The following is a 24,670-nucleotide window of genomic DNA, read 5'->3' on the forward strand; positions in this document are numbered from 1 at the left end:
CTCAGGCTTGTTTGGTCATCAAAATTAGCCAGACTAGTTTTAAATATACCATATTTTATTGTGTTTCCTATGTAAACCAATGCACTCAGTTAAAAAAATGTTTTTGTTGGTCTTAAGGGGTGTCATTATACTTCTTCCTTCTCATTATATTGGAAGATACTAATGCAGCTATCTCTCTGAAAGTTCTCTTTTCTATACATAATCTAGTTTCAAGATACAGCTTTTTAAAAAGTGAAGGTCCAGTTTATAAAAAAATAAAATGCCAAAAGCATAAACTTACGAATTTAGTGACACTGGTGTATACTTCTAAATATTCTATGGATTGCTCATTTGCCATTGCAGGGTCATACTGCTTTTCCAGACTGATTTCTCCTGGGAATATTTTCCCTGAAATTACAAGAGTTTATATTATTTAGATTTCATCTGAAGAACCACCCTTTTGTGGGTTTCAGTTGCTAAACCTGGCAATTCTAACTGGATGGCCCCCATGAGGGTCTTCCTCTAGGGGCAAACCAAGAATGGGCAACTTAACAGACTCAGAAGTGGAGTGGGCAGATCAAAAGACAACTTGGCAAGGTGGCACTACCTGGAGGAATCCTCCACCTTGTGTGACTGTGGAGCTGAACAAACAACTCCGCATATGTATGCTTGCCCACAATGCCCTGCCTCATGTACGGAGGAGAAGTTGTTTAAAGCTACGGACAATGCGGTTGCTGTTGCCCGCTTTTGGTCTAAAACTATTTAGTTGCTTGTGATTTCCTTTATTTCATCATTTAAAAATGTATTTATTATGCAATGCTTTTGACACGAAATAAATAAATAAAAGTTGCTTTAGCTTGTGATAGCACGCCCCAGCCTTTGGGAAAACTATGGTGTCTGGCTTTATTTGGGGCTATCTGTATACCTTTTGTTAAGATCAAGACCCTTAACATATAGAGGCACTTTAAGCAAGATGAAAGTTAACCAAATCAAGTTTACTGAAAAACGGAAGAACAAAGGGCTAACTCCACCCAGGATTATTGCAAGATAACTTAAAACAATACATTACAAATTGAGATTTTGCTGGTTGCAGTCATCTCACAGGGATCCCTGAAAGTCTTTATGTAAAGTGATGGACTTGATCTTCTACTTTATGAAACTTGAGCTGACTACAAGCTTCTGTTGTCACTGGGACTGATGGTATATGAAGAGTTTATAGTGCTAAGGATGCCTGTTTCGATTGCCAGGGCCTAAGATTTCCAGACAATATCCAGGCCTCTAAACCAGGGGTCCTCAAACTTTTAAAGCCGCAGGGCTCCGTCCTGGGCCCGGTTCTGTTCAACATCTTTATTAACGACTTAGACGAAGGGTTAGAAGGCACGATCATCAAGTTTGCAGACAACACAAAACTGGGAGGGATAGCTAACACTCCAGAAGACAGGAGCAGAATTCAAAACGATCTTGACAGACTAGAGAGATGGGCCAAAACTAACAAAATGAAGTTCAACAGGGACAAATGCAAGATACTTCACTTCGGCAGAAAAAATGGAAATCAAAGATACAGAATGGGGGACGCCTGGCTAGACAGCAGTACATGTGAAAAAGATCTTGGAGTCCTTGTGGACAACAAGTTAAACATGAGCCAACAATGTGATGCGGCTGCTAAAAAAGCCAATGGGATTCTGGCCTGCATCAATAGGGGTATAGCGTCTAGATCCAGGGAAGTTATGCTCCCCCTCTATTCTGCCTTGGTCAGACCACACCTGGAATACTGTGTCCAATTTTGGGCACCACAGTTGAAGGGAGATGTTGACAAGCTGGAAAGCGTCCAGAGGAGGGCGACTAAAATGATTAAGGGTCTGGAGAACAAGCCCTATGAGGAGCGGCTTAAAGAGCTGGGCATGTTTAGCCTGCAGAAGAGAAGGCTGAGAGGAGACATGATAGCCATGTACAAATACGTGAAGGGAAGTCAAAGGGAGGAGGGAGCAAGCTTGTTTTCTGCTGCCCTGCAGACTAGGACACGGAACAATGGCTTCAAACTACAGGAAAGGAGATTCCACTTGAACATCAGGAAGAACTTCCTCACTGTGAGGGCTGTTCGACAGTGGAACTCTCTCCCCGGGGCCGTGGTGGAGGCTCCTTCTTTGGAGGCTTTTAAGCAGAGGCTGGATGGCCATCTGTCGGGGGTGCTTTGAATGCGATTTCCTGCTTCTTAGCAGGGGGTTGGACTGGATGGCCCATGTGGTCTCTTCCAACTCTACTATTCTATGATTCTAAGCAAAGGGCCGGTCTACAATCCTTCAGACTATGGAGGGGCCGAATTATCATTTGAAAAAAAAAACAAACAAATTCCTATGCACACTGCACATGTCTTATTTGTAGTGCAAAACAACAACAATGAAAGAACCATACAATATTTAAAAATGAAAACAATCTTAACCAACATAAACCTATCAGGATTTCAATGGAAAGTGTGGGCCTGCTACTGGCCAATGAGATAGTCAAGTTAATTAGGATTGTTGTTGTTGTTGTGTGCCTTCAAGTCATTTCAGAATTTGGGTGAGCCTAAGTCTAAAATTAATTATTTATTTACTTACTACATTTATTTACTACATTTATATCCCACCCTTCTCACTCCGAAGGGGACTCAGAGCAGCTGTATGTACATACAATATATTATATTATTAGCATAACACAATATTAGCATTATACATTACTATATTGAACTATACTACTATACTGTAATACTATATGTAATATATAACATATAATTAATATTATTATATGGCATTATTATTAGTATTATATTGTGCAACATTATAATATTTTATCAATATTATATGTATATACAATATATTATATTATTAAAACTGATATAAAAATATATTATAAAACTGAGGGCGGGGGCCAGGTAAATGACCTTGGAGGGCCGCATCCGGCCCCTGGGCCTTAGTTTGGGGACCCCTGCTCTAAACTCTGTAGCTCTATTGCAGAAAGAAAAGAGGGCCTAGCAAGAAAGCTCTGTGCAGGCAGATGGACTAAACGTACTAAGACTGGCCTCTAGGGGTTTTTTAAAGCTCAACCAAAAAATTAATACAAATGGAGGCATCTACACTATTGAGGAACCTAAATAGAGGGAACTGAAAAAAAGGAGAGGTAAGGCAGAGCCAAGATTTCACATTGCTCCTTTGAAAAGGAGAAAGATATTAAATGAGGGACTAAATAATAGATATAGCTAGGGTTTAGTTAGTGATCCATGATGACAAAAACCCAATTGATGCTATTGCAACTCGTTCTGTTGGCCCTTGCGTGAGCAATTTTTCTTCCTATTATGCAAGAACCCAGTATGTAAACTGTATCACCCCCTAAGATGGGCATGGAAATGGCACTGTTTGTGGTGCTAGTGAGGGGGACGTGGGTTTAAAAAGAGAATTTTCAAAGATATTTCCAATGTCTATAAGTCTCATATGTTTTGATTGACCTAAGCTGCAAAAGGCCTATGTTTGAGAAAGGCCTGCGCTTGAGAGAAAATGCTGATGTTTGGAAAAAGAGTTGTTCCAGAGAAAAAGAAGTTACTTTCAATAATAACAATACATCAAGTCAGAACCGGTTACCCACTGCTCCCTCATATTTCCATACGGTTTCGAATCTATACTTACAACAAGGAGAAGATAAGGAGGTACTGAGATCAGGGTCAATAACATGAAAGCACCATTGTCTAAAGAGTCACATGTTGTTACAGCATAGAAAACCAATGGAATTGCATGATGGTTAAGATGCTTGTGATGTAGCCAACACTAGACGAATGGGGTAAATGATCTTTGTAAGCCAATAAGGATATGCTTACTATTTTCTGTGAAAGTGATAAAAACCCTTGCAACCATTTTCCAGGTTGCGACAAAATCCTTTGATTGCATGTATGCATGTTTTTGTCACATTGCTAAGCTCGCAATAAATAGGTTTTTTTGCAGTTTGAAGATCCAACTTTTGTGGTGTCTTTCCTCGCCCTCTCCATAGAAAAGGGACCTCCTGCTTTTGACTTTGGATTAAGAGGAGTATTTTTACATCTTTTACATCTTTGCCCCTTCATTAGGAGTGATGTTATTCAAGTGATGAACTAACAGAGTAGGGCAGTGATTCTCAACCTGTGGGTCCCCAGGTGTTTTAGCCTACACATCCCAGAAATTCCAGTCAATTTGCCAGCTGCTAGGATTTCTGTCCTTAGGCTGCCTGAGCCAGGGATGTTCTGGGGTTTGGGAAAAGTTCTGGAATATCCAGCATCTTCAGTTAATACAATTCAAGCAGTCATGGCCTATGTGCTTTGCACATTGTGTAACAGCAACAGAGTCGACCCCCCCCCCCCCAACACTCACACGTAAACTGAACTGAAAACACTTCATTTTTTAATTTTTTAATTGGAAAAGATTGGCTATTTTCAATTTACGCTGTGGTGAATTTCACTCTTGATTAGCTTGCCGAGGAATTCTGATTTTTAATACTATTTGGTTTCTGAAACTTCTGCTAGTTTGGTGTGCTGTCAGCATGGCAGCACATCAGAACACGGCAAAGAGACAGTATTTTGGGTAGACATCTGCGTTTTAAGTTATAAATAAAAAAAGTATTAGTGTTTTCTTCAGACAAGTTCAGCAGCAATATCAAGACCACGGCAACAGAAACATAACTGAACTTTTCAAATACGTTAAATTCAGAAGCATAGCAAATACATGAGATGAATGCCATTGTATCTCTGTGGGAAAGATGGGATAGGAATAAAACAAACTACAACAGAAACTCACCTAACTGGCAACCTTCTGAATAATAGTAGCCGTAAGGACACTGACAGAAAATATCATGGTACAGCTTGACACATGTAGCTCCATATTTACACGACTGGCTATTACAACTGACCTGTTCTAAGAAATAATAATAATAACAATATTAATAGCAACTGTAAATTTTTGGCAATACGTAATCAAGTGTTAGTACTGTACTTGGAAATACAGAGTATGTGTACAAATACAAATTAGGTTAATATGTAGTTTAGGAGACTCACCTGAACAATATTAAAAATTTATTAAATTTTTTTTACAGATATCCCCCTTCCCAATTAAAAAAATCCACACTCTGTATTAACAGAGTACTTCCTCCCTGGTGAAGAAGTTGTTTTGGTTGTAGTCAGACTACCTAAAATGATGGGGAAGGAAGATTTAAAAAAGATTGATGTTTGGTTCTATTCCCCAGTTTGCTTCTTAACCCTGTCTCTTGACAACAGCTTGGTTTCATCACAATTATTGGCCTCATTCTACAGCTCTTAGCACCTGATTTCATTTCAAACTGATGCCCAAATACCAGCCCTCACTCCTTCGTACCCTGGGAAAACACACCCACTCTCACATTTTCATTCATCAAAAATGAGGAATACAGGAATTGTAGTCCAGCATCTTCAGGGCCACATAAAATGATTTGGTGGACCGGATACAACCCATGTTCCTTGAGTTTGACACATGTGATCTAGTCCCAAAACTCATGTAGGGCTTTGAATTCTGCCTAGAAAGGGGCTGGTACCTACTGGGCACATTCAACAAGGAAGTTAAATGCCAGTATAACCAGGCTTTGTCACCAGCCTGGTTGCAGCCTGTTGTATCAGCTGAAATTTTCAAACAATTCCCAAATGCAGTTCCACGTAATTTGTACTTGCAGAAATGCTAATGAAGGCATGCTTAAGCCCCAGCTGTCTGGGCCTCCAACTCCCAGAAGTCCTAGTCAGCTTGTTCAATGGTCAGGAATTCTGGCAGCTGGAAGCCCAACAACTGGAGAGCCAGAGTTGCAGCATATCTTCCCTAATGGGATATAATCAAGTCATATGTCAATGTAGCCAGATCTGACATCTCAAGGTATGCGTTCAACTAGTGCACCCGTTATCTGCCCATAGAAGATGTGTTCTTGAAATTATTATTCTTATCATCATTGAAATATTCATTTATGTCAGTGGTTTTCAACCTGTGGGTCCCCAGGTGTTTTGGCCTACAACTCCCAGAAATCCCAGCCAGTTTACCAGCTGTTAGAATTTCTGGGAATTGAAGGCCAAAACATCTGGGGACCCACAGGTTGAGAACCACTGATTTATGTTCTAATGTTTGGAGGACAACACTTCTTATTAATTTGGACACAGGAGTTAAATAAATGCAAAACGAATACTCTGTCTTCTAAATCCTTGATGGGGAGAACTGTGAGCTATTTAAATAACTGAGTGCTTACTTGTAAAAGTTGTTGTGTTTGTATCTGGAACTTTTAAAAATGGGATGGAGAAGAAGAAGAAGATTAAGAAGGAAAACTTTAAAAGAGAAACCACCCAACAATCCTATATTTTGGACACAGGTCATAATAGGGCTTTCAAGGTCTTAGCCAGCACTTTGTATACTGCCTAGTTTCCCAAGGTTTGTTGATTGAGGGAAAAGTGAACTATGTAAATAACTAACAACGTGTTGCTTTGTGGATACGTTTTTGTGGACCCCCTGAAGCAGGCTGGCATAGCTTAGTAGTAGTAAGGGGCCAAAATTATAATAAGCGAATCTTCTCTGGGCTGCAGATAGGTTTTTCATGTCTCACCAAACTACAACTCCTTGGATTGCATAACATTAAGACATGTCAATTAAAGTGGTGCCAAACCAAATTCATTCTGCAGTGCGTTCACTCCCTCTCATGGTCTGCATCATGTGTGAAAGCTGTTCCCCTACCAGCTGTAGCTTGAGGAAGCCTGCCGTAATGGGATGTAATCAAGGCATATATCAACGTAGCCAGATCTGACATCTCAAGGAACGGGTTCAACTAGAGTTCCAGTTGTCCGCCCATAGAGCCTGTGTTTTTAAAATTATTATTCCTATTACCATTAAGATATTCATTTATGTTCTAATGTTTGGAGGATAACACTAATTATTGATTTGGACACAGGAGTTCAACAAATGCAAAACTAATATTCTGTCTTCTAAATCATTGATAGGGAGAACTGTAAGCTACTTAAATAACTGAGTGCTTACTTGTTGTAGAAGTTGCCGTGTTTGTAGATGGACCTTTAAAGAAATGGGATGGGGAAGAAGATTAAGATGGAAAAACATTATTCTGGACAGAAGTCATATATGGCTTTCATTTATATTCTAATTTTTGGAGGATATCATTTTTGTACCCCCTAAAGCAGGCCTGCATAACTCTGCATTAGTAAGAGGCCACAATTACAATAGGCTAAACTTCTTTGGGCTGCTGATAGGTTTTTAGTGGCTCACGAAACTAGAGCTCCTAGGACTGCATACCGGTAGCATTAAGACATGTCAGTTAAAGTGGTGCCAAACTATAGTCATTCTGCAGTGGATGCACTACCTCTCACGGTCTGCACGGTGTGTGAACACTGTTACACTACCAGTTGTAGTTTGAGAATGCCAGCCCTAGTGGGATGAAAACTTGGCTATTCCAGAAGGCCTTCGTTGACTGATCCTTGTGGGATCATGTTATTTACCTATTAAGCAGTAGACCCTCTGGATTGTTTTTAGGATTCATTCAGCACTTTAAGTATTACACCTGCTGTATAATTATCCCTCCTTGATAACTTGATATTGCTTTGCACCTTGGCCTGGATCTTTTGACCCAAATCGGGATTTTAATATTATTGTGTATATTGACTTTTATGACTGTTTTTAATCATGTTGAAGTTTTACTGCTCGGTTTAATGTTTTATCTGATTTGTGCTGTCGTGTCTGGGCATGGCCCCATGTAAGCCGCCCCGAGTCCCTCCGGGGAGATGGGGCGGGATATAAGAATAAAATTATTATTATTATTATTATTATTATTATTATTATTATTATTATTATTATTATTATTATGTACACAAGTCACATGTCAGTGTAGCCAGATCTGACATCTCAAGAAACAAGTTCAACTATAGCACCTGTTTTTGCCCATTGAAACTGTGTTATTTAAATTATCATCATCATCATCATCATCATCATCTTGATACTCATTTATGTTCTAATGTTTGTAGGAGAAGAAAAGTTAAATAAATGCAAAGCTAATAAATACTCTGCCTTCTAAATCATTGATGGGGAAAACTGTGAACTATTTAAATAACTGAATACTTACTTGTTGTTGAAATTGTCGTACTTGAAGATGGACCTTTTAAAAAAAATGGGATAGAGAAGAAGAAGATTAAGATGGAAAAAATTTATTCTGGACACAGGTCATATATGGCATTCAGTTATGTTCTAATGTTTCCAGGATAACACATCTTCCTATTTATTTGGACACAGAACTAAAAGAAATGCAAAACTAATATTCGGTCTTCTAAATCATTGATGGGGAGAACTGTGAACTATTTAAATAACTGAATACTTACTTGTTGATGAAATTGTCGTACTTGAAGATGGACCTTTTTTAAAAATGGGATGGAGAAGAAGAAGATTAAGATGGAAAAAAATTTCTGGACACAGGTCATATATGGCATTCAGTTATGTTCTAATGTTTCCAGGATAACACATCTTCCTATTTATTTGGACACAGAACTAAAAGAAATGCAAAACTAATATTCGGTCTTCTAAATCATTGATGCGGAGAACTGTGAACTATTTAAATAACTGAGTCCTTACCTGCTGTAGAAGTTGTCATGTTCATAGATGGACCTTTAAAAAAATGGGATAAGGAGGAAGAAGAAGATTAAGATGGAAAAACGTTATTCTGGACACTGGCTACACAGGGATTTCATTTACTGTATGTTCTAATGTTTTGAGGATAACTCTTCTTATTAATTTGGACACAGAACTTAAATAAATACAAAACTAATGTTCTGTCTTCTAAATCATTGATGGGGAGAACTGTGAACTATTTCAATAACTGAGTCATTACCTGCTGTAGAAGTTGTCGTGTTTGTAGATGGACCTTTTAAAAAATGGGATGGGGAAGAAAAGATTAAGATGGAAACACTTTATTCTGAATACAGGTCATATATGGCATTCAATTATGTTCTAATATTTGGAGGATAACACATCTTCCTGTTTATTTGGACACATAACTAAAAGAAATGCAAAACTAATATTCTGTCTTCCGAAACATTGATGGGGAGAACTGTGAACTATTTAAATAACTGAATACTTACTTGTTGTTGAAATTGTCGTACTTGAAGATGGACCTTTTTAAAAAATGGGATGGGGAAAAAGAAGATTAAGATGGAAAAACTTTATTCTGGACACAGGTCATATATGACATTCAATTATGTTTTAATGTTTGGAGGATAACACATTATCCTATTTATTTGGACACAGAACTAAATGAAATGCAAAACTAATATTCTGTCTTCTAAATCCTTGATGGGGAAAACTGTGAACTGTTTAAATAACTGAGTCCTTACCTGCTGTAGAAGTTGTCGTGTTTGCAGATGGACCTTTTAAAAAACGCGATGGAGAAGAAGAAGATTAGGATGGAAAAACTTTATTCTGGACACAGGTCATATATGGCATTCAATTATGTTCCAATGTTTTGAGGATAACACATTTTCCTATTTATTTGGACACAGAACTAAATGAAATGCAAAACTTATATTCTGTCTTCTAAATCCTTGATGGGGAAAACTGTGAACTATTTAAATAACTTAGTCCTTACCTGCTGTAGAAGTTGTCGTGATTACAGGTGGACCTTTTAAAAAAATGGGATGGAGAAGATTAAGATGGAAAAATTTATTCTGGAGTCATGTCATATATGACCATCAATTATGTTCTAATGTTTTGAGGATATCACATTTTCCTATTTGTCTGGACACAGAACTAAAAGAAATGCAAAACTAATATTCTGCCTTCTAAATCCTTGATGGGGAGAACTGTGAACTATTTAAATAACTGCGTCCTTACCTGCTGTAGAAGTTGTCGTGTTTGCAGGTGGACCTTTTAAAAAACGCGATGGAGAAGAAGAAGATTAAGATGGGAAAACTTTATTCTGGACACAGGTCATATATGGCATTCAATCATGCTCTAATGTTTTGAGGATAACACATCTTCCTATTTATTTGGACACATAAGTAAAAGAAATGCAAAACTAATATTCTGTCTTCTAAATCCTTGATGGGGAGAACTGTGAACTATTTAAATAACTGAGTCCTTATCTGCTGTAGAAGTTGTTGTAATTATAGGTGGACCTTTTAAAAATGGGATGGCAAAGAAAATTAAGATGGAAAAACTTTATTCTGGACACAGGTCATATATGGCATTCAATTATGTTCTAATGTTTTGAAGATAACACATTTTCCTATTTATTTAGACACAGAACTAAAAGAAATGCAAAACTAATATTCTGTCTTCTAAATCCTTGATGGGGAAAACTGAACTATTTAAATAACTGCGTCCTTACCTGCTGTAGAAGTTGTCGTGTTTGCAGATGGACCTTTTAAAAAAATGGGATGGAGAAGAAGAAGATTTAGATGGGAAAACTTTATTCTGGACACAGGTCATATATGGCATTCAATTATGTTCTAATGTTTCGAGGATAACAGATATTCCTATTTATTTGGACACAGAAATGAAAGATATGCAAAACGAATATTCTGTCTTCTAAATCCTTGATGAGGAGAACTGTGAACTATGTAAATAACTGCGTCCTTACCTGCTGTAGAAGTTGTCATAATTATAGGTGGACCTTTTAAAAAAACGCGATGGAGAAGAAGATTAGGATGGAAAAACTTTATTCTGGACACAGGTCATTTATGGCATTCAATTGTGTTCTAATGTTTTGAGGATATCACATTATCCTATTTATTTGGACACAGAACTAAATGAAATGCAAAACTAATATTCTGTCTTCTAAATCCTTGATGGGGAGAACTGTGAACTATTTCAATAACTGAGTCCTTACCTGCTGTAGAAGTTGTCGTGATTACAGGTGGACCTTTTAAAAAAATGGGATGGAGAAGATTAAGATGGAAAAATTTATTCTGGAGTCATGTCATATATGACCATCAATTATGTTCTAATGTTTTGAGGATATCACATTTTCCTATTTGTCTGGACACAGAACTAAAAGAAATGCAAAACTAATATTCTGCCTTTTAAATCCTTGATGGGGAGAACTGTGAACTATTTAAATAACTGAGTCCTTACCTGCTGTAGAAGTTGTCGTGTTTGCAGATGGACCTTTTAAAAAATGGGATGGAGAAGAAGAAGATTAAGATGGGAAAACTTTATTCTGGACACAGGTCATATATGGCATTCAATTATGTTCTAATGTTTTGGGGATAACAGATATTCCTATTTATTTGGACACAGAACTAAAAGAAATGCAAAACGAATATTCTGTCTTCTAAATCCTTGATGGGGAAAACTGTGAACTATGTAAATAACTGCGTCCTTACCTGCTGTAGAAGTTGTCGTGTTTGCAGATGGACCTTTTAAAAAACGCGATGAAGAAGATTAGGATGGAAAAACTTTATTCTGGACACAGGTCATATATGGCATTCAATTATGTTCTAATGTTTTGGGGATAACACATTTTCCTATTTATTTGGACACAGAACTAAAAGAAATGCAAAACTAATATTCTGTCTTCTAAATCCTTGGTGGGGAAAACTGTGAACTATTTAAATAACTGAGTCCTTATCTGCTGTAGAAGTTGTTGTAATTATAGGTGGACCTTTTAAAAATGGGATGGAGAAGAAAATTAAGATGGAAAAACTTTATTCTGGACACAGGTCATATATGGCATTCAATTATGTTCTAAAGTTTCGAGGATAACAGATATTCCTATTTATTTGGACACAGAAATGAAAGATATGCAAAACGAATATTCTGTCTTCTAAATCCTTGATGAGGAGAACTGTGAACTATGTAAATAACTGCGTCCTTACCTGCTGTAGAAGTTGTCATAATTATAGGTGGACCTTTTAAAAAAACGCGATGGAGAAGAAGATTAGGATGGAAAAACTTTATTCTGGACACAGGTCATTTATGGCATTCAATTGTGTTCTAATGTTTTGAGGATATCACATTATCCTATTTATTTGGACACAGAACTAAAAGAAATGCAAAACTAATATTCTGCCTTTTAAATCCTTGATGGGGAGAACTGTGAACTATTTAAATAACTGAGTCCTTACCTGCTGTAGAAGTTGTCGTGTTTGCAGATGGACCTTTTAAAAAATGGGATGGAGAAGAAGAAGATTAAGATGGGAAAACTTTATTCTGGACACAGGTCATATATGGCATTCAATTATGTTCTAATGTTTTGGGGATAACACATTTTCCTATTTATTTGGACACAGAACTAAAAGAAATGCAAAACTAATATTCTGTCTTCTAAATCCTTGGTGGGGAAAACTGTGAACTATTTAAATAACTGAGTCCTTATCTGCTGTAGAAGTTGTTGTAATTATAGGTGGACCTTTTAAAAATGGGATGGAGAAGAAAATTAAGATGGAAAAACTTTATTCTGGACACAGGTCATATATGGCATTCAATTATGTTCTAAAGTTTCGAGGATAACAGATATTCCTATTTATTTGGACAGAGAACTAAATGAAATGCAAAACTAATATTCTGCCTTTTAAATCCTTGATGGGGAAAACTGTGAACTATGTAAATAACTGCGTCCTTACCTGCTGTAGAAGTTGTCGTGTTTGCAGATGGACCTTTTAAAAAACGCGATGGAGAAGAAATTAGGATGGGAAAACTTTATTCTGGACACAGGTCATATATGGCATTCAATTATGTTCTAATGTTTTGAGGATAACACATTATCCTATTTATTTGGACAGAGAACTAAATGAAATGCAAAACTAATATACTGTCTTCTAAATCCTTGATGAGGAGAACTGTGAACTATGTAAATAACTGCGTCCTTACCTGCTGTAGAAGTTGTCGTGTTTGCAGATGGACCTTTTAAAAAACGCGATGGAGAAGAAGATTAGGATGGAAAAACTTTATTCTGGACACAGGTCATATATGGCATTCAATTGTGTTCTAATGTTTTGAGGATATCACATTATCCTATTTATTTGGACACAGAACTAAATGAAATGCAAAACTAATATTCTGTCTTCTAAATCCTTGATGGGGAAAACTGAACTATTTAAATAACTGTGTCCTTACCTGCTGTAGAAGCTGTCGTGTTTGCAGATGGACCTTTTAAAAAACGCGATGGAGAAGAAGATTAGGATGGAAAAACTTTATTCTGGACACAGGTCATATATGGCAATCAATTATGTTCTAATGTTTTGAGGATAACACATTATCCTATTTATTTGGACACAGAACTAAATGAAATGCAAAATTAAAGAAATGCAAAACTAATATTCTGTCTTCTAAATCTTTGATGGGGAGAACTGTGAACTATTTAAATAACTGAGTCCTTACCTGCTGTAGAAGTTGTCATAATTATAGGTGGACCTTTTAAAAATGGGATGGAGAAGAAAATTAAGATGGAAAAACTTTATTCTGGACACAGGTCATATAGGGCATTCAATTATGTTCTAAAGTTTCGAGGATAACAGATATTCCTATTTATTTGGACACAGAACTAAAAGAAATGCAAAACGAATATTCTGTCTTCTAAATCCTTGATGGGGAAAACTGTGAACTATGTAAATAACTGCGTCCTTACCTGCTGTAGAAGTTGTCGTGTTTGCAGATGGACCTTTTAAAAAACGCGATGGAGAAGAAGATTAGGATGGAAAAACTTTATTCTGGACACAGGTCATATATGGCATTCAATTATGTTCTAATGTTTTGGGGATAACACATTTTCCTATTTATTTGGACACAGAACTAAAAGAAATGCAAAACTAATATTCTGTCTTCTAAATCCTTGGTGGGGAAAACTGTGAACTATTTAAATAACTGAGTCCTTATCTGCTGTTGAAGTTGTTGTAATTATAGGTGGACCTTTTAAAAATGGGATGGAGAAGAAAATTAAGATGGAAAAACTTTATTCTGGACACAGGTCATATATGGCATTCAATTATGTTCTAAAGTTTCGAGGATAACAGATATTCCTATTTATTTGGACAGAGAACTAAATGAAATGCAAAACTAATATTCTGCCTTTTAAATCCTTGATGGGGAAAACTGTGAACTATGTAAATAACTGCGTCCTTACCTGCTGTAGAAGTTGTCGTGTTTGCAGATGGACCTTTTAAAAAACGCGATGGAGAAGAAGATTAGGATGGAAAAACTTTATTCTGGACACAGGTCATATATGGCATTCAATTATGTTCTAATGTTTTGAGGATAACACATTATCCTATTTATTTGGACAGAGAACTAAATGAAATGCAAAACTAATATACTGTCTTCTAAATCCTTGATGAGGAGAACTGTGAACTATGTAAATAACTGCGTCCTTACCTGCTGTAGAAGTTGTCGTGTTTGCAGATGGACCTTTTAAAAAACGCGATGGAGAAGAAGAAGATTAGGATTGAAAAACTTTATTCTGGACACAGGTCATATATGGCATTCAATTATGTTCTAATGTTTTGAGGATAACACATTATCGTATTTATTTGGACACAGAACCAAATGAAATGCAAAACTAATATTCTGTCTTCTAAATCCTTGATGGGGAAAACTGTGAACTATTTAAATAACTGCGTCCTTACCTGCTGTAGAAGTTGTCGTGTTTGCAGATGGACCTTTTTAAAAAACACGATGGAGAAGAAGAAGATTAGGATGGAAAAACTTTATTCTGGACACAGGTCATATATGGCATTCAGCAATTTATTACGGTCTATGACCAGAATATATAGAAATGGACACAGGTGCCTGAAAAGGGGAATCGCAGTTCCCATAAAAGTCAGATAAAAGAACAAGTTAAAAACATGCTAAAATAAAAACAAATTAAAAACAGACTATTAGCATGGTCAGTAAATATCGATCCACTAAGTGGCTCTGGAGGGGGATAGAGGGAGCATTTGCAGTCTTTCAGCTATAACAGATTGCTCTGGCTACAGGCCCTGTGGGGTCAGTCATCGTCCATCTGATGGAAATTGCTGCCGCACAGAACCTGGCAACACTATAGGTTATTGCAGAACAGGAGTCTCAGAGCAGCAGAGAGGTGTAGTATCTTTCAATGCAGCCTGGATGTTTTAAAAGCCAAGGAGTGATGAAATTAATTCTAATATCTCTATAAAACATACACTGGAGGAGCACGTGCAAAGGAGGTCTGCAATCAGGGGCAGTTCAACCATTAGGCAAAGTATGCGGTTTCTGAAGGTGCCATCCTCTAGGGGGCGCCGTTGAGGCACCTCTGCCCAGGCATGGCCTTCCTGCCTCCACAGCCACGGCTTGGCCTGGCCTCCGCAGCAGCCAGGCCACCATGGCAGTTAAAAATGGTGCCGAGGTGCCTTCACTTTAAAGCAGAGGCGCAGAGTCACTTCCTTCAAGTGCTTCCCAAGATTCGGTGGTGACCCGGGTGTTTTGGACTCCAGTTCCCACCAACCCCGAGCATCAGCCAAAGCAGTGAGGCTGTTGGGAGTTGATGTCTCCTCCCTGGGGGCATGGCCTGAGGAGGAGGTCACTCAAGTCCGGGTGTGGCGGCCATAGCTTGCTTCCAGCACTGGCGAGGACTGGGGGGTGGCGGCGTGGAAAGCGGGGGTCAGGGCGACGGGGGCACCTATGGAGCGGCCAAGGTGGGCAGCCCCTTTGACCTGTGGCACTTCTTGCAGCAGCCCCAAGTCCTCGCCCGACTCCTCAGCACCACAAGCCAGGAGGGAGGGAGTCACCGGCCCGAAGACCTGCTGAAACTCCCAGGATTTTATAGCATTGAGTCATGGCAGTTAAAAGTGCTGCCAAGTTGCATTTGTTTACTCTACAGCAGGCATAGGCAAACTTTTGCCCTCCGGTTGTTTTGGACTTCAACTCCCACAATTCCTAACAGCGAGGGGCAACCATGAAAACTATTTACTCAACTATCTATGGCAGGCATGGGGCAAACTTAGGCCCTCTGGGTGTTTGGACTGCAACTCTCACGGAATTCTGAGAGTTGGAGTCCAAAACACCCGGAGGACCTAAGTTTGCCTCATGCCTGATCTAAGGCAAACAATTCACATAATAAAGAATACTGGGTTCAAGTTAACCAGCAAAGAAAGTGGGATGATGGTCATATGGGGAGTCAAGGTTCTTCTGGACTCTTGGACCGGTTCTTAAACATGCTTCGTGTATTCCAAGTAGAGTGAAACATACTTGTGGATTATCTACCTTGATATTCTGGATTATATGGCTGTGTGGAAGGACCCTCAGGGCTCTTCCACACAGCCATATAACCCAGAATATCAAGACAGAATTACCCACAATATCTGCTTTGAACTGGGTTATCTGAGTCCACACTGCCCTATATCCCAGTTCAATGTTTGGTGCTAAATTCGCAAATACAGTAATTCCTACATAACATTACCATATATTAAACTGCTTTTTCTGTTGAATTGTTGTAAAACATGATGTTTTGGTGCATAATTTGTAAAATCATAATGTAATTTGATGTTTAATATGCTTTTCCTTAATCCCTCCTTATTATCCAACATTTTCGCTTATCCAATGCTTTTATTTTTCAGTGACTGGTTTGGTTGGGGGGGGGGGGTGTGCCAAAATTCTGTTCGCTTACACTTGAAAATTACCTAGGGCCGGCCCTGCCTGCAATTTCCCAGATTCCACATGCATATGTCTTGAAAATGCATCATTGCATGGCCATGAATACATGCATCTGTGGAATTCATGGGTGGGGATTAACTATATTGATTAGGATTATATGGGTGCAATTCAAGGGTTGCATCATTCCTAATGAGGGATTATTGTACTTCATTAATAATTTAATAAATAGTCCAGTGTTCTCTCAACACAGAATTCAAGGTTGCTTACAATAAGTTAAAACAAAGTACAGCTAATACATATAAATACATCAATTAAAAGAAATAAAGCAAGAATTCTGTTTTAAAAACTCAAATTAAAAACATTAAAAAATACATTTAAAGCATTGTAAGGGCCACATACCACATTAAAAACTATCTACAACAGTATGTTAAAAAAGGTATGCCTGAGTAAGAAAGGTCTTTCCCTGCCAGCAGAGACAGTGGGGAGTCGACTAGGATAGTTTCTGAGTGGAGAGAGTCTCACAGTTTGGGAGCAGCCATCAATAATATTGCAACCAAACATACCTCCGATAGTGGGTGGGACCCACAAAAGCTGCTTTAAAGGTCAAAATCTGGGGAGGCTTATAGGGCAATAATAGATTTTTTGACAGTCTGGTCCCAAGACATGAATTCGGCCTAGAAATTGACTGGTTACTCCTGGACCAATTTCAACAAGAGAGTTGCATGCTCTTTATAACAAGCCACGGTCAGCAGCCTAGTTGCAGCTTTTTATACCATCCGAAATTTCCAAAGAATTTCCAAATACAGTTTCACATGATGTATATATACAGAATTCCTGTACACTTGTTTTCTGCTTGTAGATGATGTTGGTTTTTAAAATTATTATTGCTATGAACAACTTGATATTTATTCCATTGTGTTCTAAGTTTTTGATTGATAACATTTCTTTATTATTTGGATGCAGAAGTTAAATAAATGCAAATATTTTCTAAACCATTGTAGCTCACTGGTGGGGTAACTATAAACTATAAAAAAATTAGTTCCTCCTACCTGATGTAGGTGCTACTGTGCTTCCAGTGGTACCTTTTAAAATAATGGGGTAGGGAAGAGAAGGGTTTAAGGAGAAAATTTAGAAGAGAAACAACCCAGCATAGTTCTCTGATTCATCCAAACATTTGTTTTAATTTAGGTCCCAAATTTTGGTCCTCCAGGTGTTTTTTGTAACTTCATTGTCCAGAAGCTTCAGCCAGGGAGCAATAGCTAGGGATTTTGGGAACTGGAGTCCAAAAGATTGTCAACATTGTCAATCTCCCACCAGGAGTGGCCCTAGGTTTTTTCAGTATGTACGCAAACCTAGGGCCGCACCCCCCCCCCCCCGAAATTACACACACACCCCAACTTACCGGCGGCGGCAACTATTGGGTCGCTCGCTGCGGAACAAGGAAGTACTTGCTATTCTAGCAAGATTTCGTGAGATTTCTGCGAGATCTCGCCGAAATCTCATGAGAATAGCAAGTACTTCCTTGTTCCCTGGCGAGCCGACCCAATGGTCGCCGCCGCCGCCTCTTCGAGAGTGCCCAGCAAGGGCTGTGCCTTCATGGGCCTCCATTAAGAACCGGCCCTGTCCCCCACCCATCAACCATGAATGGACCACTGGCTTTCCTCACAAGGGACATCAGCTTCCAGAGGGTATTGCAAGTGTTTGTTTTTTTGCTTTAAATTGAATTTTCCCTACTAGAGGGTATGCAGACCCCAGAAATCTAACTTCAAGGTCTAAACCTTTACTTTTCTCCTTAGGGCAGTGATTCTCAACCTGTGGGCCATGGCCCGGCAGTGGGCCGCGAGAACAAAAATCTGGTCCACGAACTTCCTTCCTCTTTATTTCTTTTATTTTATTAATTTTATTTCTGCTCCTTCCGCAAAGCTGATTATTGCATAAGATAGACCACATCAATTCTAGATTATTAAATACGGTTTTCTGTGGGCAAGCAGATGGCAACAACTGGATACCATATGTTCTAGAGGTGATGTGGTCTATCCAATGCAATTTTCTGAATCAGCACCCCAAATAATCAAACCGAATCTAAAGTTGACCAAAAAATGGATTCGTAACCCTTTTGGTACAAATGTTGGAGAGTGAGTGGTCCCTGGTCAAAGGGGGGCCTGGTCAGATTGGGCCTTGGTCAAAAAAAGATTGGGAACCATTGCCTTAGGGGGAAGAAAATACTGTTCAGAAAAAGGCGACTACCATTCATCCAGTAGGAAGAATCACTCACTGGCTGAGCATCATTCCACTGTTTGTATAAAAAAAATACCCCAAACAATACGTTTTACCCTGAATAATAGTTTGTGGTAGAAAACAGAAGAGAAGTACTTCAAATAATAAGAAAGAAAGAAAGAAAGAAAGAAAGAAAGAAAGAAAGAAAGAAAGAAATAGCTTTCCTTCTTTTAACACCTTGAAAACCGATTTAGCATATTCTTATACATTTTCAATAACTTATTAGGAGTTAAATATCATCAATACATCACCTTGTACATATTTGTCCTTAAATTGCTACCCAACATACATTTTACTACTTTGGTCAATGTTTCTCACCACACTTCCATTTGAACCCTATGCCCAACATTTTGGGCCCATTTCATCATATAATCATTTGCTGGTTTATCTTCTGTCTATAATTTCAAGAGCTATTTATACACATATATGATAAACAACCCAATTTCTTTAATTAAGGGGTTTGATATTGTTTTGTGCCTTCAAGTCAAATCTCGCATGCGGCTTTCCTGGCAAGATTTAGTCAGAGGAGTTTGCCACTGCTTTCTTTCTGGACTCGGATGTGTCCAATGTCACCCGGTGGGTTTCCATGGCCAAGGTCTTCCAGGGTGCAACACTCAACAAGTCTCCTGACGTGTCATTTCCTTGTGCCAGAATGGTGGCAAGGTAAGTTTTCTTTACTTTTCAGGGGTACATTTGGGGTGCTTCGGGGTGGCCGCATGTCATCCTGATTGTTATCAGAATGGCATGTAGCCACCCTCCCTGGGAAAGCCCAGATTTTTTTGGTGGGAATGGGGACAAAAATCCGCACCCAAACCCAAATTGTCACATATTTTTAGTGTGTGGAAGTGCCCTACATCAAACATAGTGCAATGTAGCCAGAGTAATATGAGTTTGTTGTAGAAAAATGAAGAGAACTATTCAGGATGTTGTTATGGGGGGGGGGGGGGGACACTCATTTTTATTATTTCAGAAAATCCATCTTGGGATAGGAGAGGAGATAGAAAAAAGAAGATTACTAATAGTTGAGTATAAAATCTGCTAAAGCTGGGTCTAGCTAATAAAGCTATCCTGAGATAGGAACTTCATGGGTGATCATTTCCCAGGCAAAAGGATATAAAAGAGTGGCTTTTAGAAGAAGCGGGAAATGATGTTTGCAGATAGGAAGGAAGCAAAAAGGCTTGAATACATAAAAGAAAGAAACAGGTGAAAAAGGGGGCAGATATACTCCTTAAGACACTTTCTGTAATGAATTACTCTATACCAGCATTGATACTCTTAATTTCTAATTGCTGGTTCTCCATACTATGCTTGCTGTTAACTTAAAAAGTAAATTATTTTACAGAGGTAGCAGAGGCAAAGTTAGAATGTCTACCTATCATCTATCATCATCCATGAACCAGGGACATGAGAGAAGCCTCCCACAAGGTAAACATCAAACATCCGGGTGTCCCCTGGGCAACGTTCTTGCAGATGGCCAATTCTCTCACACCAGAGGAGACTTGCAGTTTCTCAAGACGCTCCTGATATATATATATAAAAAATCTATAAACCAAATTAAACCAAAGGAAACTAAAAACTATTTCCTTGGGGAACTGAAAGGTTGTGTGGTTGATTAGCAGTCCAGAGGATGAGAGCCAGGGCATCAGTCAGAAGCTGTTGAACCAAAACCATCAGAGGCAAAAGAGTCTGAATTCAAGAACAGGGCAGAGGCTCTGAACTATCGTGAATGTCTCTCACAGTGATCAACATTGTTTCTTTCCCACTACTGCAGAACTTTTTCTGCTGGCCCTATTTAAGGAAGCCGCTTGTTCAGTGTGGCATTGAAGCCTCATCTACACTGCTATGTAATCCAGTTCAAAGAAGATAATCTGGATTCAAAAACTGGGTTATATGGCAGTGTAGACCCAGCCTAAGATGCAGGTGTGCTGACCCTCCTACAAACACTCCAGTCCTGCCAGTATCTCCAAGGGAGACACAATGCTATTATTATTTCCCTAGGGAAAATTCTATATACAGTAAATATTTATTTATTTATTTTGCATCAAAAGCACTGCATAAATTAGTATAAAACTAATTTAGAAGGAGCAGAAGTGGCTAAATATCTTTTAACCAAAAATGGGCAACAGCGACTGCATTGTCTGTAGCAGGGGTCCCCAAACTAAGGCCCGGGGGCCAGATGCGTCCCTCCAAGGTCATTTACCTGGCCCCTGCCCTCAGTTTTATAATACAATATTTTTAGATCAGTTTTAATAATATAATATTGTATATACATATAATATTGATAGAAATATTATAATGTAATACAATGTCATACTAATAACAATACCATATAATAATATTAATTATATATTATATATTACATGTAATATTACTAATAATATTACAATATAGTGGTATAATTCAATATAGTAATATATAATGCTAATATTGTTCTATGCTAATAATATAATATATTGTATATAGATATAAATTGTAAGCCGCTCTGAGTCCCCTTCGGGGTGAGAAGGACAGGATATAAATGTAGTAAATAATAAATAAATAAATAAATAAATTTTTGACTTCGGCTTGCCCAAAATCTGAAATGACTTGAAGGCACACAACAACAATAATCTTAATTAACTTGACTATCTTGTTGGCCAGAAGCAGGTCCACACTTCCCATTGAAATCCTGATCGGTTTGAGTTGGTTAAAATTGTTTTTATTTTTAAATATTGTATTTTTCTTTTGTTGTTGTTGTTGTTGTTGTTGTTTTTGCACTACAAATAAGACATATGGAGTGTGCATAGGAATTTGTTCATTTTTTCTTCTTCAAATGATCATTCGGCCCCTCAACAGTCTGAAGGATTGTGAACCGGCCCTCTGCTTTAAAAGTTTGAGGACCCCTGGTCTGTAGCCTCAAACAATTCTTCCTCTGTATATGAGGCAGGACATTGCAGACAAGCATACAGATACAGAGTTGTCTGTTCTGCTCCACAGTCGCACAAGGTGGAGGATTCTTTTAGGTAGTGCCATTTTGCCAGGTTGTTTTTTGATCTGCCCACTCCGCTTCTGAGTCTGTTCAGGGACTTCCAAGTTGCCCATTCTTGGTTTGTCCCTGGAGGCAGACTCTCATGGGGGCCATCCAATAGGGATTTCCTGGTTTAGCTGCCCAGCGGGATACTCTTGCTGTTGCTGGGGAACATTAAGAGGAGTGGTGGTTCTCATGAAGCTTTTCCTTTATTTGAGTCTACTGGGAGGAGGCTGATAGTCATGCAGTAGATGGCTTTCACAGTGTTCAACCTTATTTCTCTCACAGTTAGCAACAACTTCCTGTCGCACATCAGGAGGGTCAATGCCAGCCAACTTGTAGAGTTTTTCAACAGGTGTAGGTTTGAGACATCCTGTGATTATTCTGCATGTTTCGTTCAATGCTATGTTCACCTCCTTCGCATGAGCAGACTTGTGCCAGACAGGACAGGCATACTCAGCAGTTGAGTAAGACAAGGCCAGGATGTTCTTATTAATTTTGGGTCTGCACCCCATGCACTGCCAGTAAGTTTCCACAAGATGTTATTGTTATTGTATGCAGCTACATAAAGATAACAGACTTCCAGTAACATCACTGAGCTTTCTGAATCCTACTCAAATAATACACAGATCCCATTCTCCCAAGATGCAGGCAGATCCCGTCCTAGACCTCAGCCTGAAGCAAAGGACAAGATGGTACCCTCTCATCTCGTTCCATGTACAGAAGCCAAATGTTTAGGAGATTGATTTTATGTCAACACTAGCAATGGGACAGAAACTCTCACTGAGGGAAGAGGTGCATCTTAATGAATGCATGCCTTGCCCTTGAACACCTTACCACCTCTCTTCAGTATCTACTGCTTAATGTGGTCACCTCACTTTTTCTAACTAGGGCTCGGGCTGTGGCGCAGGCTGGAGAGCAAGCCAGTTGTAACCAGCTGCAATGAATCACTCTGACCAGGAGGTCATGAGTTCGAGGCCCGCTCGGAGCCTGTTTGTCTTGTCTTTGTTCTATGTTAAAAGGCATTGAATGTTTGCCTATATGTGTAATGTGATTAGCCCTGAGTCCCCTTCAGGGTGAGAAGGGCGCAATATAAATGCTGTAAATAAATAAATAAATAAATAAACTGATCATGGCTTCAGAGCTAGGAACTGTGGCCCATAGAAATATGCTCTGGGAGTGTTTTGGACTGTTTTGTATAACCTGATCTTAGAGCACACAAGTCAAATGCAAGACCCACAGGACAAATCCAGCCCACCATGTCATTTTATGTGGCTTGCAAGGCTTGTAATGCCAGGGCAACATAGTTACATTTATACATCCTTACAATTTCAAGCTGCCCTCTGAAGGTAACCATAAGGCTCATATAGTCCTTGGTGAAAATGATTTTGACAACCCTACCTTAGAGGGAAAGGAGAGAAATATTTTGAGTTAATAGTTAATTTGTTTGTCAGTTCCATGAAATAGTCTCTTTTTTCCATCATGCAAATTTTGGCGTTATAACTGCAGCTCATGAAAGTCACACCCTATTACCTGGGCAATACAAACATCAGAGGAGCACACAATCCAAATTGTGTAAAGGCTGGATGGAGGATAACTATTAACCATGGCCATGTCAACTATATTGTCCCCTGTGTTCACGGGGGGGCAAGGGACTCAGTAAGGGGGATTCACACTCGTATAAACCTGAATCAGATGAAAAATTGCATTACTGTGTGAATGTAGATAATAATGTACAACATCATCTAATGCAGGCATGGGCAAACTTCGGCCCTCCAGGTGTTTTGGACTACAACTCCCACAATTCCTAGCAGCCTCAGTCCCCTTCTTTGAATTGTGGGAGTTGTAGTCCAAAACACCTGGAGGGCCGAAGTTTGCCCATGCCTGATCTAGAGCCACTTGTAAGTATGAGTGACTGACATAAAAGGCTGGAGTTGGAAGTATATTTATTTATTTACTACATTTATATCCTGCCCTTCTCACCTGAAGGGGACTTAAAGCGGCTTACAAGTTATATGTACATACAATATATTATATTATTAGCATAGTACAATATTAGCATTATATGCTACTATATTGTACTATACTGTAATATTATTAGTAATATTACATGTCATATAATATAATTAATATTATATTGTATTATTGTTAGTATTATATTACATTATAATATTATTATCAATATTATAGGTATATACAATATATTGGAGCCCCGGTGGCAAAGTGCGTTAAAGCGCTGAGCTGCTGAACTTGCAGACTGAAAGGTCCCAGGTTCAAATCCCGAGAGCGGCTTGAGCACCATTGTTAGCTCCAGCTCCTAGCAGTTCGAAAACATGCAACTGTGAGTAGATCAATAGGTACCGCCCCGGAGGGAAGGTAACGGCGCTCCATGCAGTCATGCCGGCCACATGACCTTGGAGGTGTCTACGGACAACGCCGACTCTTCGGCTTAGAAATGGAGATGAGCACCAACCCCCCAGAGTCCGACATGGCTAGACTTAACGTCAGGGGAAACCTTTACCTTTACTATACAATATATTATATTATTAGCATAGCACAATATTAGCATTATATTTATCATTTATTTATTTACCACATTTGACTTTCTCAACCCTGAAGGGGACTCAAGGCGGCTTACACAGGCACTTTTTCAGTACCTACAAAGCACATATCCAACATATATTAAAAATATAAAAAAATAAAGTTAAACACTAACGCTAAAAACCTAACAATCAATTAAAATCACGCCGTCCGAGAGACAAAGTCTAAACTGCTCCATGGTTATACATGTATTATTATTGGT

General features: G+C 38.7%; 2 protein-coding genes across 3 annotated transcripts in view; both read right to left on the reverse strand.

Moving 5' to 3' along the window:
* The window catches only part of muc13 (mucin 13, cell surface associated), a 28,475-nt gene extending 13,489 nt beyond the window's left edge, over window positions 1-14,986 (reverse strand). Inside the window, exons 1-19 of one of the 2 annotated variants that reach the window (XM_062973358.1) lie at window positions 14,346-14,986; window positions 13,603-14,130; window positions 13,356-13,388; window positions 13,092-13,124; window positions 12,846-12,878; window positions 10,864-10,896; window positions 10,615-10,647; window positions 10,363-10,395; window positions 9,867-9,899; window positions 9,622-9,654; window positions 9,371-9,403; window positions 9,119-9,151; window positions 8,869-8,901; window positions 8,613-8,645; window positions 8,363-8,395; window positions 8,110-8,142; window positions 7,017-7,049; window positions 4,776-4,892; window positions 281-387 (exon numbers count right to left, since the gene is read on the reverse strand). In XM_062973358.1, coding sequence (XP_062829428.1) covers window positions 281-387; window positions 4,776-4,892; window positions 7,017-7,049; window positions 8,110-8,142; window positions 8,363-8,395; window positions 8,613-8,645; window positions 8,869-8,901; window positions 9,119-9,151; window positions 9,371-9,403; window positions 9,622-9,654; window positions 9,867-9,899; window positions 10,363-10,395; window positions 10,615-10,647; window positions 10,864-10,896; window positions 12,846-12,878; window positions 13,092-13,124; window positions 13,356-13,374 — 705 coding nt within the window. In that variant the 5' untranslated portion in view covers window positions 13,375-13,388; window positions 13,603-14,130; window positions 14,346-14,986. Of the gene's footprint in view, window positions 1-280; window positions 388-4,775; window positions 4,893-7,016; window positions 7,050-8,109; window positions 8,143-8,362; window positions 8,396-8,612; window positions 8,646-8,868; window positions 8,902-9,118; window positions 9,152-9,370; window positions 9,404-9,621; window positions 9,655-9,866; window positions 9,900-10,362; window positions 10,396-10,614; window positions 10,648-10,863; window positions 10,897-11,359; window positions 11,393-11,851; window positions 12,758-12,845; window positions 12,879-13,091; window positions 13,125-13,355; window positions 13,389-13,602; window positions 14,131-14,345 lie in introns of those variants that run through there. The other variant, XM_062973408.1, reaches the window with a different exon arrangement.
* Window positions 14,363-24,670, reverse strand: part of heg1 (heart development protein with EGF like domains 1) — a 56,028-nt gene continuing 45,720 nt past the window's right edge. The window contains exons 20-22 of the mRNA XM_062973105.1: window positions 17,633-17,665; window positions 14,597-14,629; window positions 14,363-14,378 (exon numbers count right to left, since the gene is read on the reverse strand). Of these exons, the coding sequence (XP_062829175.1) occupies window positions 17,645-17,665 (21 nt within the window). The 3' untranslated portion in view covers window positions 14,363-14,378; window positions 14,597-14,629; window positions 17,633-17,644. The remainder of the gene's footprint in view (window positions 14,379-14,596; window positions 14,630-17,632; window positions 17,666-24,670) is intronic.

This window comes from Anolis carolinensis, chromosome 1 (genome assembly GCF_035594765.1).
Source record: "Anolis carolinensis isolate JA03-04 chromosome 1, rAnoCar3.1.pri, whole genome shotgun sequence".
Classification (NCBI taxonomy): Eukaryota; Metazoa; Chordata; class Lepidosauria; order Squamata; family Dactyloidae; genus Anolis; species Anolis carolinensis.